We start from the raw sequence: 18,178 nt of genomic DNA, 5'->3' as shown, positions 1-18,178 counted from the left end.
CTACCTGCTGTAGCCCAGTCTGGATGGTCACCTCTTCACAATTCCACCAAAAAATCCTTGAGGTACGCTGATTCCCCTTCTTATCATTTGAGGAACAAGGGATATGCACGCTGGTGTGAGAAGAGGATAAAGTGACAAATTTTATTGGACTGACTGTCTGGATTCTAAGAAGCTATCTTTACCTTTTTACCTACCGGTATCTTGAAAACAGGGGAGTTCTCTCCCTACTAAGTACATTTCAGAAAATTTTTAGTCCATGTGTCAGCGGACATTTGCATTATATTAATATAAGACTGTGATCCCCAATTAATATTAAGGGAGTGATGACCGGAATTGGAGCCAAGATGGGCAGGAAAAAGTTGCAGATGTGACTGCCTGGAGGGATCTGACTTGCGGGCCGGCGTTGAATAAAATTTGGATTTAAAAGAAAAAAAAATAAAATATTTATTTAATTTAAAAATTTAAAACATTTACCTAAAAAAAAAATTTGAAACAAAAAATCCTATTTAAATTTAAAAAAAAATCGGATTTAAATCAAATAAATTAGTTTTTTTAATCCGATTTTTATGCAACCCTGCTTGCGGGCGCTCTATACATGGTGCAGACTGTTGAAGATGATGTCTGCAAGCTATGTCTGATTGGTGGAACACATCTAAAACACCCCCCATTTGTGTTAATGCTGCGACTGTGGTTTAAAAACAAGTTGACAGTGTATAGAACACTCGTATTTAAGGAATACAGTATGTTTCTTACTCCTTTTGGTAGAAGGAAGGCTGCCCATAGGTTTATTAGTGTTTTCATACAAAAAATGAGTAAAGGTTTGTTTCTGTGTCTTGTTCGATGAGCATTACACAGGCTCCGAGTGACTCGGGTACTTACTATCAGAACTATACAGCCATTTACTGTGTATGCATTGAGTACAGCAATTTTATATTCGCAGTCAAGCCACGCATCTCGTATTCTTGCTGCATCTGATCCTGGTCCGTGCTCGGGGTGGGAGCCACAATTGATACTTGATGCGACCAACTTCGAATAGGTCTCAAAAATTCAACTTTTGTATCGACTTGATATATTTTTATTATTGCGTTTGCGTCCAACTCTGAATAACGTCCATAATGTTCTTTTATATAAAACTATATGCAGTGTGATGTCACATAAACGTGGAAAGTCCTTGCTGCTATTAAGCAGAATCCCTTGTTCATAGTGTGATATCATCTGGATATTACATATATGGGACGAGGGAATAAAAGAATAAAAATAAGTAAATTAATGTGGATGTATAATTTTTTACTATTGCCCAGTTGTTATGTAAGCATTACAGTATTTCTCTTGTAAGCGTAAATACGTTGCATTCCTTGCACATAAGTAATGCCTGTATAGTTTACTGTGCACCTCAGGAAGTATGTTTAGCATACAGATGCAGGAGATAGTGTCTTTTATTATTAAACCCCATGATTTGTGTGGCTGCCTCCATCACTTTAACACATCTTGTTCTGCTCTCGTTACAGTGTGGAGACGATAAATGATGGCCATTTCCACATCGTGGAGCTTGTGAGCTTGGATCAGACCCTGTCACTGATAGTGGATGGAGGAAACCCTAAGATCATTACTAATTTGTTAAAACAATCTTCTCTTGACTCCCCACTTTACGTAGGAGGTAAAAGATATTGGCTTGTCATGGTACTTGGTAATAGGCACATTTATTTAGCTCATGTCTGTTTGATTAGTATGTGTGCCGCCTGTGGATCGCACATCAAATTCCTGTTGAATTATATTGATCTGGACTGTAAGCCGCTGGCTGGCCGGTGTAACTCAATCACTTTATAGATAACACAGAACAATGCTGACCTATACATGTTCTGTGCTAGCATACGTGCCAAGCTTTATAAAGAAACAGGTGGAACTAAAGGCAGTGAAAATACAAATATTGAAGCACAATATAGTGGTTAGATTAAAGTGATTTAAATAAATTCTAAATTTGCATCTGGGAATTGCTGTCACAGGGCTAGATTTACTAAACGTCAGTTTATCAAAGCCATCGATCATCGGCGGATTTGACCGATGGTTTTAAAATGGCATCAAGAATCCATGCTAAACAAGCCTAATTTAGTACTGATTCCTGTAGCCATTTCAAAACTATTGGCAAAGATGCTGGTGATTGCCTATTATAATAAATCAACGTTTAGTAAATCTACCCCATGGTCTGTCACAATAAATAGATAGATTATATATGGTCTGTCACAATAAATAGATCTATATATACAAATCTATCTATATATACAGGCCAGTATTCAATTTGAAGCGAAAACTCGTTATTGGCGATAATTTTTCGCCAATTATGTCATTTTCGCCTGTTTGCATTATCCCAGTATTCAATTTCAAAGACTTTTCGCCGGTGCGAAAAGTCTTTGTTAATCAATGGGGATAACTTTTCACCATGTTTTACAAGGCGAAAAAAAGTGCAGAATTGGGGTTTAGGGGTGCAGGCTTAAAAAAAAATAGCCTGCACCCCAGGGAGTGTGCCCTAAAAATAATCTATGTAAAAAAAAAGTTTTAAAAAAAAATAGGGACACCCCAAAAAATTAACTTGAATTTTGGGGTAAAAATAAAAAAATATGGGGGACAAAATCCTAAAGTAGCAAAATAGATTCCAGAGGGGTTCCCAAGTATGCGGCAGGTGTTTTCTTCATTGCGGGTGGTAGCAGCAGGTGCATTTTTGAAGAATTTTAAAATTGCACTTTAGGGACTTAAAAATATGCTTGCACCCATTTTCATGTACCCCAAATTTGATGGCCATAGTTATTTTTTGGAAAAATAAAACCTATGTGCTATTCTTCATCACTTCTTCACAGGCGCAAAAAAGTACCTGCCGCGGCTATTTAAAATTAGCTTCTGCAGGGAATAATGGGGGTACGCATGGTGATCCCCCACGACAGGACATCTTTAGGGGGGGTCCTAGGAAGAATTCCTGAAAAATTCCCAAATTTTTGTGATACTTACCTTTCCGCCGGCTCCCGTTTTCGCTGGATCCTAATTAAATGCAGGGATAAAGCGGGCGCTCGCCCGATACTTTATCCCTGCAAAACCTCTGATATGGATCAAAAAGTCCAGCACGGACTTTTCACTCCCAAATTGAATATGGCCCATAGAGAAAAAGAGAGAGTAAGCGCAAGAGAGCTCAAATAAATATATACTGTAAAGCACCTGTGGCTCATTCAAAGCCACAACTATTGTAGAGTTTTGAGGATTCAACAAATTCTGTATGAATAAGAGTTAAGAGAGGAATTCACTCATCCCTATACATACTGTATCTGGCAATCGATAATAATAAAGCTGGGTACACATTATAGACAATATATTGGATGATATATATTTTGACGCGGATAGCGACTATCGTCCATATCATCGAATGTATACACACAGTCGCGCGTGCATGTACGTAAACAGCAACGTCGTCCCATCAGCTGTCTTGCACATTAGATGGGACGACGTTGCTGACGACGGCATGCAGGTAGGTGGAGGATGGAAGGCTAATTGTGTGGCCGACTAATATATGGTTCCATCGAGTCTCGGGTCGGCTGGGATACACATCATTCTGATATGTACCCAGCCTAAGTTGCAGCACATTGTTAGCTCTCATTCCTCCCTCCATTCTCCTCTAGTTTTGGTACCTACATTCTTATGTATATAATAAAGAGGAGGGAAATAAGAGAGCTCAGTCTAATATCTTTTCAAACTGAATGGATACATATCGGCTTTTATCTCTGCTTACAAGAAAATTGTTTGTAAAACAACTATAATATACAAGTAAAAGGACCTGCCACACAGTCCGCCTCCTCCCGACCCCTCGTTCCTCCACCCCCCTCTGTCCGTTAAGTTAATAACAATACAGTTCAAATCATCATGTTACCAATTGTAGATACTGTATATCAGAGCCAGACTCTTTGGTGCCATGTGCCAGAAAGAGCATTGGCGCCCCCTCATTTTTCAAAGGGACATAATGCACCCAAAAAAGGGCCATGGCGTCATGGGGAAGGGCCAGGGAAGAGATAGGGAAGGCCAGGAGATGCTGGGGATGAAATAAGAGGAAGCTACAAGTGAGAATGATAATAAACAGAAATTTGACAGGCCCAAACAGCGCCCCCTGATCTGTGGTGCCCTGTGCGATGGCACCGGCCGCACTACCCTAGCTACGGCCCTGCTGTGTATATTTTTAAGTAAAATAAATGTGTTCATCTCCCTTTTTGTACGGACTTCATCAACTACCTAATTTCCGAATTTGGTTGGCATCAATTGTATACAAAATGATAAATGATTGCAAAGTGTTTATTACTGGAAAGACTAACGCCCAAATGTATTAGCCTGTGATTTGCAGGCACCCGTGCAATTTCAGCAATATAACTGTAAGATTTAAAGCGACAATTCATTTTAGTGCAAAACCAATGTCGTTTTGCCTCCAAACTGCTTTAAAACTGACTGCTGCATCACCAAAATTGTGCCTTTGCCCACAAATTGCAGGCTATTACAGTTGGATCTAAGTATCCGTTCTTTGCCTAGCTGAGACGTGTAGTACCACAGCAGCTGGAGAAACCACAGGTAGCTGTGTATTCACCTTTACATACCTTATTCATTGAAATTGCAGGTATGCCCATGAAAAACAATGTTGCCGTGTTGCGTCAGTCTCCTGGACAGAACGGAACCAACTTCCAAGGCTGTATTCGAAACCTGTACATCAATAATGAGCTGCAGGACTTTAAAAAGTTCACTCTGCAAGCGGGAATCGTACCTGGGTGTGAGCCCTGCCACAATAAAGTCTGCCTACATGGGACGTGTCTGGCTACAAGCCAGTCTGGCTTTACCTGCGAGTGCGACGGAGGGTGGACAGGACCGCTCTGCGACCAACAGTCCAACGACCCTTGTCTGGGAAATAAGTATGTCTTTCATGTGGATACATTGTAACATTCTGCAATTCTAGGCTAAATTCCATTATTAAATGCCCAAACTACCCAGGGGCAGAGTATACTTAATGTGAATAATTGCAAGTTTTTATTTCAGTTTGTTAAGCACATGTGGCTTAGAGGTTATCAGCACCTGTCACTTACAGAGTAAATAATTGTACAGTATCACAGTTTTTCAGTACAGTTCCGGTTCTTCCACTGAAAATATTGAAATTAGAAAGTTTATTTTTCTAGCCTTTAGACAGCCTGGAAGTTCCTGTCACATGGGCGCTCCATTTTCTGAAATGAGTTTATGTAAGAATGATGCGTATAGTGCTTATTACCACCGCCAGAACATGGCTGTAATCATCTATGATGTTATATCAGTGGCAGTAGGTCCGATGGCGGAAGTACATCCGCACACCCTGCAACGGTGGTAGATTTGCCACCTCCTGCACCCACTATGGTCTCTGCGAGTGAAGCCAAAACTATGCATGAGCAGGCCCCCTTGCCTCCTCAGGAGAACAGAACTTAGTGTGGGGCTTGGCAATGTAGTGTACCACCACTGGGTTGGTCCAACCATGTCCCTGGGCTATGAACTGGGACTCTCTGACTACAAATGTGCTCTTCTATGCCCGAGCCCCATTTGGCAGAGGGCCCTATTCACACTTCCGAATTCCCCGCTCTGCTCTTCCTGAGCATGCATGGGGTTAGGTTTCCACACAGAAGAGCAGAGTCCTTGGGTGAATGTACCCGCATTGTCAGAGCCCTGCCTCTGTAGTGGCCACACTTCCTATACTGACTGTAGTTTTGCCGTGATATCCAGCCCTTTGAAATGAGCACATTGGCCGCTATGAAATTTGCCGTCTTCTACTGTAGATCATATAACAGCTTCTCTACTTATTATTTTCCTTATGTGAATAGATTACATTATGTGCTGCAGCAGAAACAAAGCAGTGTCATTCCCCCACATGTGTTAGTTTGGGGACAGCCGGTGCTCCCTATAAAGCACTTAATCACCTCCAATCAGGGCATCAATGCGTTTTGGTTTTTCCTGGTCCTGTTGTCCATTTGAAAGATGGTTTCTCAGGCAGCCATAATGTCATACATTAATTTTATATCAAAAAGATATTAGTGGCACAGCATTCTAGGTCATAAGTTATGTACTTCTAAATGAAATTAAGATGACTAAGCATCGGAATCCCATTGATACATTAATCTTATTGCTGGAAGACGTTTTGAGAACAACACGATACAGTTTTGCTGTAGACAAATAAATCTCTGTCTAACACACATTCCCTTTTATCTTTTGGAGAACGATCTCTGATTCCTACATTTTGGCATACGTTTTCTTATCAATTCTTACATTCTTTTTTCCGCTACAGATTTGTTTGCATCCCAGCGTCTAGCTCCTTCTTACATACTGTAGAATTTATGCCGTTCTGACAGTTCCCAGCTGAAAGATGTCCACAGTACCTAGCACATATGTTCCTCTTGGCAGACTCGCAGTATATCGTTGGAGACAATTTCTTTGTTTATTATAATTGCTGAGAAGGGTGTGAAATTCTCTAAAACATTTTTACAGAGGGAGGATTCTGGTAGTGGAGACTAGTAGTTTCAGATGGTCTCCAGATGTAGGACTAGTGTGTTAAATAGACTTATACCTTGTTTGTTCTCTGCTTCTCTGCCGTGACGATCCAACTCTCTATACTACCGCTAGATCACAAGAACATTTGTCTCTGGGCAGAACTCAGTCCCGAATAACCAAGGTCTTTGGCTGATCAACCAAGAACTCTTGTTCACTAGGCTGGCAATTCCCATAAGGGCTGCTGTGGGTTAGTCTGGACTCTAGACATATTTCTCTCCAAAGGGTTTGTTCGACTGCCCATCCTGTTTTGGGGCTCGGCAACTGTGCACTCTGCTCGCCCATATTTTATATAACGTCCTCTCTGATATAAGTAGACCTCACACAAACACTCCCCAATCCAACCTCCAAGTGGTCCTTAATAGTTGCCCATGGCATTCTTGCATCAGTCTCATGGAGTATGAAGTCTATGGGCCTCTCTACAGCTTAGGCCTAGAAGCTGCAGTTCTATCCATCTCCTGCCACTTCCGGTCTAACTGCATATCAGTCTGATGTTGCTTATATAATGTATACGTATTATAATCATCCTCTGTTCACATGCTCAGTAAATGCATTACCACTTTGCTGACAGAGTTCTTGTCTTTATTCCCCAGGTGTATACATGGTGCCTGCCTGCCAATCAATGCCTTTTCCTACAGCTGTAAGTGCTCGCAGGGCTTTGGGGGAGTCCTGTGTGATGAGAGTGAGGAGCAATTTAACCCTTGCCAGTCTGTTAAGTGTAAACATGGGAAATGCAGGCTGTCGGGCCTGGAGAAAGCCTATTGTGAGTGCAACACTGGTTACACTGGGGACAACTGTGATAAAGGTAAGTCCGTCATAAATGTGTGATGCTAATTTGGGGAAAATTGAAATTAAACATCTTTAGAATGATTTGTTTACATTAGAGTAATGTATAGTAGCACACACAACAGTCCTGGTAATCAGGATGTTGTGATATTTGTGCTTGCAAGGGTGGGGGAGGGGGGTGAATTGTATTCTAGTATTTAAACACTTAATGAAAAAAAAAAACACATATATATATATATATATATATATATATATATATATTATATATATGGTCTGAAGATGTAAAGATGTATAAAAAGCCATAATAACTAATGATGTTTTTGTTGTGGAGAAAAGTATTTTGACAAAAATCTTGCTAGATGGAAGTGTAAAATAAATGGACTAATGACATTGTAGTATTCTAGTAATATGCACCTGACTTAATGCAGCCCCAAAGTATCCACTACTCCGAAAAGTGTTTATTTTAATCATTGAACTCGTATAACATTAGTTGAGAGCCAAACTGAAATAGAAATTATCGGTTTACTGTAGCAGAATGATAACTATTTTAATGTCATTGATTGGAAGTTTCCATTAAACAACCCGACACCAGCCTAGTCAGGATTTTAAAGGGGACGGATGGCCATATACTGTAGCAGTGTTTGTTGTGATTGGTTGCTGGGCATATCTGACAGGACCGAGCCTCCCGTGTGCCGATCATGTGATGCTCCGACATCCAATCCTGGGACCTCAGCAGGCCGGTCTGCTCTCCCGCTGTCCCCAAGTCCCCGCCCAGCTGCTATATACACTACGATGTATTGTGGGGTTTCCTGTGTGTGTGTGCGTGTGCTTAGCATAAGAGTTTACAACAGTCTGACATATATTTTATTATATTAATTACCATTTTTTTTACATTTTATTTTCCCATAACAAAAATCTCTTACGATTTCCTTTTGTTTTAATTGGTTCTTATAAGTATTATAAATATTAATGCAAAAGTAAATAAGTTTGGAAAATTATTCCTTTTTCTTCTTAATTGGTGAAAGTAAAATCTCGCCACTGCTAGACTCTAATCGTCCTGCGATTTCCTGTTGACCTGCTGTGTCTGATCTACATGTCTCTGTTCTGTAATGGAAAATAATCCACACATTGCCTTATCACAAATTCTGCTCTTCACCCCTTAGCCTTCACTGATTTTTCTCAGAGAATCCCGCAGGTGAGATGGTTGAGAAACAGGGGCTGACTCATCCCCCCCCTCCCCTCTGCCTCTCATTGTGGTGCCTCCTTCCCCCATACATCAATGTCTTCTCCTCTCTTTCTCCTCAGCTGGCATCTATTTATTTTGTTTTCATCACCGATGTGACTAGGAAAGGGGGAAACAGGGTGAGGGAGGTGATTAACAGATGGCTCATTTTTAGCTGGTTTTATATGTCTGTAATTTATGAAGCTAATGGAATGTAACTTGTATTAAGCAATAGATTGAATAATATTGAACGGGAGGTGTAATAAATTAAATTGCATGCTCTATGAAACAGTTTCCTGATGTAAACAGAACCAGCTGTTCAAGAAAGAACAGCGTATGTATAGTTTTTATATTAATGAAAAGGTTTAGGCAACCAATTTTGTTGTCACTGTAATAATGCTGTATTTATTACTTACAGACTATGAGAATTTTTGTACAATAATGAGTACTTAAAAGTATAAGAATTAGAGGAGATGTCCTCCCAAATTAAATATCCAATGCCAAAACCCTCTTTCTCCCATGATGCCGATCGGCAGTGTTTGAATAGCCGGGACCTCGGCTGTTCATTAGATGTTGAACCAACCTGGTGCCTCTGTCTTGTGGGTAACATGGTCAACTTGAAGTATTGATCAGATAAGGACGGCAATCCGTACTCTTGACATATGAGGTGTTACCTAAGATGAAAATTAAAATTGCACTGCAGCAAGAATGGGGTGATACCTCCCGAATTCTGAGGCTTAAATATATTGATCCTCTGCCTTTCTGCCACTTGGTGGGAAGAAAAAGTACTTAACATGAAATATTCTGGTTGAAAAAGTACTTAACATGAAATATTCTGGTTGGGTAGACATCACAAGTACTTTGTTTAAACATGTGATGCTACAGTACTGTGCATGCATGGAATTAGAATATGAACATATCTGTCTCAAGGAATAGCATTGCTGTTTTTTTTTAAACACCTTGTCTAATTTAATATTTTGCTTCTAGAAATCTCTTGCCGAGGGGAACGGATCAGAGATTATTACCAAAAGCAGCAAGGTTATGCTGCTTGCCAGACGACCGAGAAGGTATCGCGACTAGAATGCAGAGGGGGATGCTCAAACGGTCAATGCTGTGGACCATTGAAAAGCAAGCGACGGAAATATGTTTTTGAGTGCACAGACGGCTCCTCATTTGTGGACGAAGTTGAAAAAGTCATAAAGTGCGGATGTACAAAGTGCCCCTCCTAAGTCTGTAACAGTCACCAGTCCCTTGAAAACGTTGTATACCTTTTTGACCGTGTTGAACTAATTCGAAGTTGATAGTGGAAAATATTTGAATTTATATTGTAAAATACAGAAACAGACTTATTTTTATTAAGAAAAAGAAAAGGACCTTTTCCTGACTGGCAATTCAGAAATAAATAAAAAGAAGAAACAACAAACCTGAGTTCTTAAAATAAGACTTCTCTCAAAGAAGAAGAGATGTCAAAGAAAGACACAAAGTCTACGGAGAGATCCTTTGATGGAGTGATACTGTAACTATTGCTCAGTATGGTTTGCTCTGTGCAACGTGCTGACGATAAAGCTGATACTCAAAGCTCTTCAAGTTCAAAAATCAGGAGTGGCAATCGGCCCAGCTGAGGAGGCATGTTAATTGGCTGCTACATATCCGCATTGTTGAGTATCGCCGATTGGAGTACCACATGAATATGATAAAAGGACAAGCTGTGAATGATAAGGGATCAAGTTAATTTACCCTTTTGCATTGAGCACGCCCTACGCCCTAACTGAGCAACCATTGGGGAGTTCTGTGTGTTACAAAAATTTTTGGACAACACCCATGACTGGGACTGAAAAATAGCCCAGGGCAGACTTCTGGTTTTAAATATATTAATGTCACGTGATAGCACAAGAAGCTTACGGAAGTCTTTATCTAGCCCTTTTCCAGTATTATTTTCTTTTATTTTTTTTGTAATATAAAAATTAACTGGGCCATTAGTAAAGAAGTCTGGTAGTTTTTTAATTAGGAATAATTTTTCAACTTCTAAGACAAAAAAAAAAAAGTTTATAAGCAGTATTCAGACTGAATGAGACATATTTATTGTACCGGAGTACATCATTCTTAACAATTTGTAGGTTATCCCTTCTTTTTTCAATGCTTTAATATATATTAATTTATATTTGTCCTGATATTTTTCTATTTTGGTAAACACAAAATGACTCTGAGTCAGGATTTTCTTTCTTATAGAACTAACATAGCAGATTGTGTTGGATGGTTTTGTTTAGTCTGGTATGTGTTCCATAATGTGGTCGTGTAACCTGCAATGTGCTTGATCTGGGGTACATGCTGAGAAATGTACAATAGAGTGTCTTTAAATTAGATACAAAAAAAAAAATAGAGAGAAGTATTTTTTTCCCTATATATAATATAAATATAATGTATATTTCCGTAAAACTAAAACTGTGTTGTAGGCTGACAAATGTCACTAGTCTATAGGAACTTCCTACTTTACCCCATAAAGATGTGTCCGTCTTCTAGAGCAGATTATACTGTTCACAATTGTGTTTTTTATTTTTTCCCCCAATAATAAAACTACTATAGTACCACGTGGTTCCCATGTTAATATGCTGCTGCTAAAGAACAGTGTATGATTGTTAATGGTTGGTAGTGGGCTGTGCTCTCCTTTCCTTAAATAAAGAAAACAGGCACTCTGTACAAATACATTTGTAGAACTTTTTTTTTTTTTTTTTGTATTTACAAACAAAATAGGTGTACATGTATAATGCAGTGTGCTTTGTCTTATTCGGACTGATATCAGTAATGCAACTGATGTTTGTAAATTAAACAGATATTACTTCCATATTTTCTTTTTGTTTCCAAGTTGTCTTCTTGTACTCTTGATTTCTGTGAATAATATATATATATATATATATATATATATATATATATCGGTCCGGAAATCAGTTGTTTATTCTTCCTTTTTATTAAGCTATCCTTGTTAACATACTCGTATAGCTCTGAAGTGTCTTGTGTACAGCATGGGGATACTGGGAGTGTCTCCAATCCAACTGTACCACATGTTGGCGATACAGGAACTGCAGAAATGTGCAGTTACCTAAGAACCAGGTGGGATAACATATATGAAATACAGAATAGTAATATAGCATTGAATACTTAATTTCTGAAAAATATTTTGGAGTCCTCCCATAACTGGAGAAGAGCCTGGTTTTTACAGTGTCATTGCTTTTTCAACGTAATCAGTTACCTTGTAGATTTAAGATGAACAACACATCTTGTTTTTAACGCGTACCATGCAAATAGTTTGGTAAAGTATGCCATTTATTGATAATTAATTGTCATTTTTGTGGAGGTTGAAAAACATAACCCCATCTGGGCTCGGGGGTTACAGATCTGCCAAAGATCCATCTGACAGACAGAAAAACGTGCGCTGTAGGCTAAAACCTGCATTTGTGTCCGAGCAAAGAGATGTCTGACTTAGAATCAGCCCCCTGTGTCCTCAGGGGAAAACATACAGTATATAAGTTTGATTTCTGGTCAATAAATCTGTTTGAGATGTCAGAGTCCGCTGACACTCTTCTCTTTGTGCAAAGAAGCTTACACCCATTTGATCTGAGAGTTTGTTAGTGAATAATTCTATGGGAGAAGCATTCACCAGCTTCCAGGCTTGGGAAGCACACTTATGTGCACCAACCGAGCCCGTAGCAGGTTTCTGCTACCACAGACCAAAGAGAAATTGAGAATGCCCAATATTGCAACATTCTGGTGAAAGTGGGGTGTAATTATGTAGAGGTATATAACAAAACTCACCTCCAGTAATGTTTAAAAGGTTGTCAGCTCTATATTTAACGCACAAAGGAGGCATCCTGATGTCCAAATTTTGTGTAAGCCTGAGAGCCCAACCAGCAGGGACAAGAAAGGTAGCCCCTATGGTATATATTTCAAAACATATTTTCTACTTTTTCATAATGGAACAGAGTTGTTTAAATTTGCCCTCATGACACAATAATGGGCCTAGCAAGCTGACACCCTGGAGATTTCAGGCAGATAATTGTTTTTGGTCTAATAATCATTAGCCATTTCCAGCTGTGATTTGCAACAGGGGTCCAGAATGGGGAGTTCTTTTAACGTCCATGAACAATGCTTAATGCAGGGTTGGATTAGTTTTAAAAGAAGATACATTTAGTTAACCAGGTTTCCTGTCTTATTTTGACATAAAGTAGAGAAAAAGATCTGTTGCACAGGAAATAATCAATAGAATATATGAAAATTATGATATATGCCCCTAATAACAATGATTTCCAATCTTAATTCTGATAGGGGGTGCTACCACAGATTCAGAAGATACGTTTATTGCAGACAAAGAAGAGAAAAGGAATCTGTATATGGTGCACAATATTAAAATATAACTTTTAATGTATTATTTAAAATTATCAAATGATATCAAGGCAAGGCGAAATATTTGGTTAAAATATAGTAGAACATGTGTATAGTATAGAAAGAATGTAGGTGATTAAAATAAAATAAAATCTTTTTAAATAGTCAAGTGTCTTATTTTCATGTCTTATAATAAAGAGTTAAATCTCTATCCTGGTATTGATGTCTGGTTATATTGATTGATACTATATACTGATGATATAATACATAGTTATAGCTGCTATTCTCAATACATAGCTAAGATTTAGCACCAGCTAGTCAGGAATGTTGCCTGTAATCAGGGTAACTGTGTATCTTTTATAGAGTAAATAGTGAGTATTCTCTTATTAGGTAAAACTCACATGAGACACTGATACATTCAACCTAATTATAATAGTCTAATAATATCGTATCCATAACTCAATATTCACAAAGTGTTTAGATGTCATAAGTACTCAACAGACATTATTGTAAAACATCTTTCCCTGTTACGTATATATTGTGCCGCCGTAGCTAAAAATAGCTGTGGTTAATACCAAAATGTCCCTGTTATAATACACAAATAGGGACTGTGTGGCACATCGATAGTAATTGAAACTATCTCCCAAACAGAGAATGTAATCCCATCTCTACAGGAACAGCACTATCTATACATATACAATGCTTGTTGAATCATGTAAAAATGATATTGTGTCAACTTGTAGATTGGTTGAATAATCTGTATATTTATTAAGTAGTTAGTATAGATTCGGTCAGCTTATATTATTGTTAGATAATCAATATATAAATAGGATACTTAGTATAGTATAGGTCATGTGTCTTTAGCTTTATTTAAATGGGTAAAGTAAACAATAAATATTCTTCTTAATAAATAAATCCCAGCTGAGGTACTGATGTGTTTAATGTCACATCAATAGCTCAGTATTCACACATAACATTGAACTGCAGTTGATATTCCACAGACACTATTACCATCTTTCCATATTGCATATATTTAATACATTAAAAGTTATATTTTAATATTGTGCACCATATACAGATTCCTTTTCTCTTTTTATTTTGACATAATGAAGCATGTGTAGATACCTACTGTATGAGACAAGAGTAACTAGTTCATTCTGGTGTAGGCCCCATGTATAGTCATGCTTAGTGGGGAATCAGAGATTGCATTGAAGTAGCAGACCACTCACCGCCTCCAACCAATGCCTTTCTATGTCCATAAGTGGTAGTCCCCTGGAGAAATGTATGGCCACTCCCTGGGTTTCCCCTTTACTGTTGCTGCTAAAGAAGGCACAAGGAATATCAAGATGGAGCAGTGTTTCCTCGACTCCAAGGGGTAAATTAACTAAAGTGAGAGTTTTTAGAAGTGGCGATGTTGCCCATAGCAACCAATCAGATTATTGGTATTATCTTCTAGAAGGTACTAGTTAAATGTTAAGTAGAATGTGATTGGTTGCAACATCTCCACTCTCACTTTAGTAAATATACCCTCAAGACTGAAAAAGTCCAGATCAGAGGTCAGGACGGAAGGATAATTTCACATTGTGTGTGATTTGCATGCTTAATTGGAAATGGCGAAATGCCACCTACAGTATACCCAAACGATATTCTTGCAGTGTTCATATGTAAAGGGCTTCAGCATTATATGCAGATATAAGGTTTGCACTGATAAATCATGTAAAAACTCGATCCTGTGTTCGCTGAAGTTGATACCACTTAGGTGTCACATTCTTTTGAGGTTCTGCTTGTTTGACTTCCAGCATTTCTAAAAAAAATTTTGTGGTTGGTAAAATTTTACGAATGACAATACTTCACCAATGTCATGGGTGTTTGGTGCAGCAGTCTTAGAGGACCATTTTTGAGCATGAGAGGGTGAGGATTCAGAGATTACCATGTGGGCTGGGGAAGACAGTGAAGGGCTGTCGCACACTGAAACCAGGGACCTGAGGTGTGTCTTTTGTGGAAGGACCAATCTTAATTTTTAACATCTAAATAAAAGGCAATTAGACAATTGTAGGCACTTAGTAGGTCTCACTGTAATAGCTAAGTGTATTATGGACAAAATGGGTTATCACTGTCCTTTTCCCCATGGGTAGTCTAGGCAGCCAATTTACTGTAAGTACAATTATCACAGTTACTGTACATAGTAAAGAGCAGTATTATATGCAGCTATGAAGGACAGCACAATGGGGCTCAGCTTTTAATCCACTTGTGTTTATAGGATGCAACAGGGGGACGACTTCTGATTGGAAAGGACTATATATACACTACAGTAGGAATAGAAAAAGGACTAATATATATATATATATATATATATACATATATAGTCCGAATAGGTCCACACTCTCGTCTTCAATAACAAATTGCTGGGGTTACACACCCATATGGGATCACAATAATCCTCTTCATGCAAAAGTAGAAAAAAAGGAGGGGGGGGGTGGGATTTCAAAATCCAATGTTGAAATTTTGTAACATTTTTACTGAGATGCAATAAAGAGATGTTTTTAAGAAGACTGGTGAGTGCAACCCCCCTCCCCTTTTTTCTATTTTTTTCTACATATATGTATGTATTCTACATATATATATATATATATATATATATATATATATATATATATATATATATATATATATATATGGAATATTAATCAACAATAGAAGAGCCCTAAGATGATGGGTGAGTCTGAAGTTGTAGACTGATGAGTGCTCGGTATTAGTGTGTCCTTATTTCACATCTACTTGTATGTGAGTAGATTCATGTTTCTTATGATCACTTTAAATGCTGCTGTTGCAATAAATATGTTGTAAATTGCCTCAGTCTTGGACTGGCTGGATCCTTTGGAGAAAGAGCTTAATGCTGTGGAAGTGCCCCTCTGACAAATGCATGTGCAGTTGACTGTAGAGTGGGGGAGCCCCTCTTGCCGCTTCTTGTAAAACAATCCCCCATTGCGCAATGCAGCTAGATCCATGTGCCCCCATTGTGTCCGGTAATAAGTCGCCATCCTTCCCCAACCTGGATTGGTGCGGCTATCGCAGGTGGAAGTCTGCTCCAAAAGGGTAGGTGTTCCCTACTGTAAAGGGAGATGTTCCCTACTCTCTCTCTTGTTCAGTTCTGTGATGTCCAGAGTGCAGGAGCATGGTATTGCCGTAGTAGGCACTCTGCCGCAGGCTGTCATCTGACGCCTGGCCTTCTTGCGCCTCTCTCACTTCAGTGGGGCCTGGATTTCTGTAAAACGGCAGGAGCTGCATCGCATCTGGCAAATGTGGCTGATTGGCCTTTTTTTTTTTTTAGTAACTGTAATTTAAAACAATTGGTGCAAATAATTTTCAAACCCTAAGAACAATTAAAGAGTTGTGCCATTAATTTATAAATCAATGGAAAACTGACAGAGGTTTTGACTGTGTTAAGAGTAGTTTTTGAATTCCATTTATTAGCCAAATAATAACCAACTATTACTGTTGCTTTAGCAAATGTTTGCTTTATCCACATGTACAAAGGCTGGCAAAATGACCAAGACCACAATTTAAAAGTACTCGGCCCATCATTTATTAGCGTGTGTGCTAAAGTACCCCATGTAATAGGTCTGCGTCATTATTTGTTTTTGGATTATTTTTCCGAATTCTTCTTTTATGAAAATGAAGCTGTAGTATGCCCCTATTTCACATCTAGATGTAGTAAAACCATACTTACCAACATTTATTTTCTGCACCCCGGGAGATGCACGGAGAGCGGGCACAGCTGGTCACATTGGGGGGTGGGGCTGGGTATATGTCATTAGGCCCCGCCCCTGTCACAGCAAACTGCCGCGAATTGCAGTAGCACGAGGAGGGGGCTGTTCTAAATTATTTTTTTTGTGTCATTTAGCCCTGCCCCCTCCCTACGGAGCTGCGATTCCCGGCATGCATCTCCCCATGCTGCTGACTTCACTAGGAAGTGGGCAGGATGCAGAAGATCCGGAAACACTTCTGGGAAATTCGGGAGCCTCCCGCAACTTCCGGGAGAGTAGGTAATTATGCGTAAAACTTCAAATTTCCAGCTTGACTTGTCCGACTAACTCACCTGGGTACTTGAATGACAAAATATCTGTTAGCACCTCTTTCCAAGCTTATGACCAGGCCTGCCATTCAAGCATGTGCGTTTATAATATTGTACTAACTTGGTAGAGAAAAAAGTAAAACATACAAGATTCCGTTAAGTCGTTTTTTTAATACCTTTGTTATCAAACTTAGAAAGTGTCACTTACTACTTACTAAATGTAACAAAGAGAAGTAAGAACTTGCAGAAGAAATGGTGACAGCTAACATGTTTTGCATAGGTTAGTACGTTCACGAATATTGTGATTGGTTATGTGCTGTATTTCTATTTATTTGTTAAAAGTTTGTGGTTAGCCGTGATAATGATTAACCAGTGATTTTCTTTTCAGGTGGTACCAATGGGTACGCACTCCTGGAACCTTTTTCTTGGTGTCATTTGTAGATCTAATTCCAGAAACAGGAAGAAATCTGTGACATACTTTCAGAAATAAATAAAATAAGCGTCAGAACACTTACCCAGAGCGTGAAAGCTATATTTATTATGCCGTGCATTTTATCCTTCAGAACTCTCAGTGCCAGTCTCCGGAACACTTCACATTTTGGAGCTTGGTAATTCTGGCAGCACTGCAGCCCCCATAAAGACCTATGGGGGCTGCATTTGTGGACGAAAATGGAGGGACCGCAGCAGACATCAGAGATATCTACTGCAATTCCTCCATAGTACATATGGGGGATTAATAATACTTGCGGATACCCCCCCCCCTAAAACGTTTAGGACCCTAACCTCAGATGTGTACCTCTGATTGTCTTTTGCATAAGACTTCGGTAATGTGCAGATAAACAAGGAAAAATGTGTATGCATACGTGTGTATGTAGGGATTTCCACATTGTTCACTTGTGACGGACAAGCATACATCATAAGGGAGTGTTAGAATAACTGTGATACAATTACAGATGGCATATCTTTTATCATTTTGTGATTGGAGCACTGGTTCAATGATAAGCAAAGATGATGATGACAGTCAGCAACCCTCTCTTCTGATTAGAGACGTGCGCCAGACCGTGTTTGCTGGTTTTGGTTCTAATTCGTCGGCCGGTTTTGGTTTTGTTAAAACGCCGCGACTGGATTTGATTTTG

General features: G+C 39.0%; 1 protein-coding gene across 3 annotated transcripts in view; it reads left to right on the top strand.

The window, feature by feature from the left end:
• SLIT2 (slit guidance ligand 2) overlaps positions 1-11,422 on the top strand; it is a 336,221-nt gene extending 324,799 nt beyond the window's left edge. For 2 of the 3 annotated variants that reach the window (XM_088450628.1, XM_088450627.1), the window contains 4 exons: positions 1,509-1,657; positions 4,643-4,931; positions 7,176-7,387; positions 9,578-11,422. In XM_088450628.1, the coding sequence (XP_088306754.1) occupies positions 1,509-1,657; positions 4,643-4,931; positions 7,176-7,387; positions 9,578-9,819 (892 nt within the window). In that variant the 3' untranslated portion in view covers positions 9,820-11,422. Of the gene's footprint in view, positions 1-1,508; positions 1,658-4,642; positions 4,932-7,175; positions 7,388-8,531; positions 8,564-9,577 lie in introns of all 3 variants that reach the window. The other variant, XM_088450629.1, reaches the window with a different exon arrangement.
• Positions 11,423-18,178: the final 6,756 nt, after the last annotated feature.

The sequence above is a fragment of the Taudactylus pleione genome, unplaced genomic scaffold (genome assembly GCF_031769625.1).
Source record: "Taudactylus pleione unplaced genomic scaffold, aTauple2 ptg000520l, whole genome shotgun sequence".
NCBI classification, from domain to species: domain Eukaryota; kingdom Metazoa; phylum Chordata; class Amphibia; order Anura; family Myobatrachidae; genus Taudactylus; species Taudactylus pleione.
This window is presented reverse-complemented; position numbering and strand designations above follow the sequence as displayed.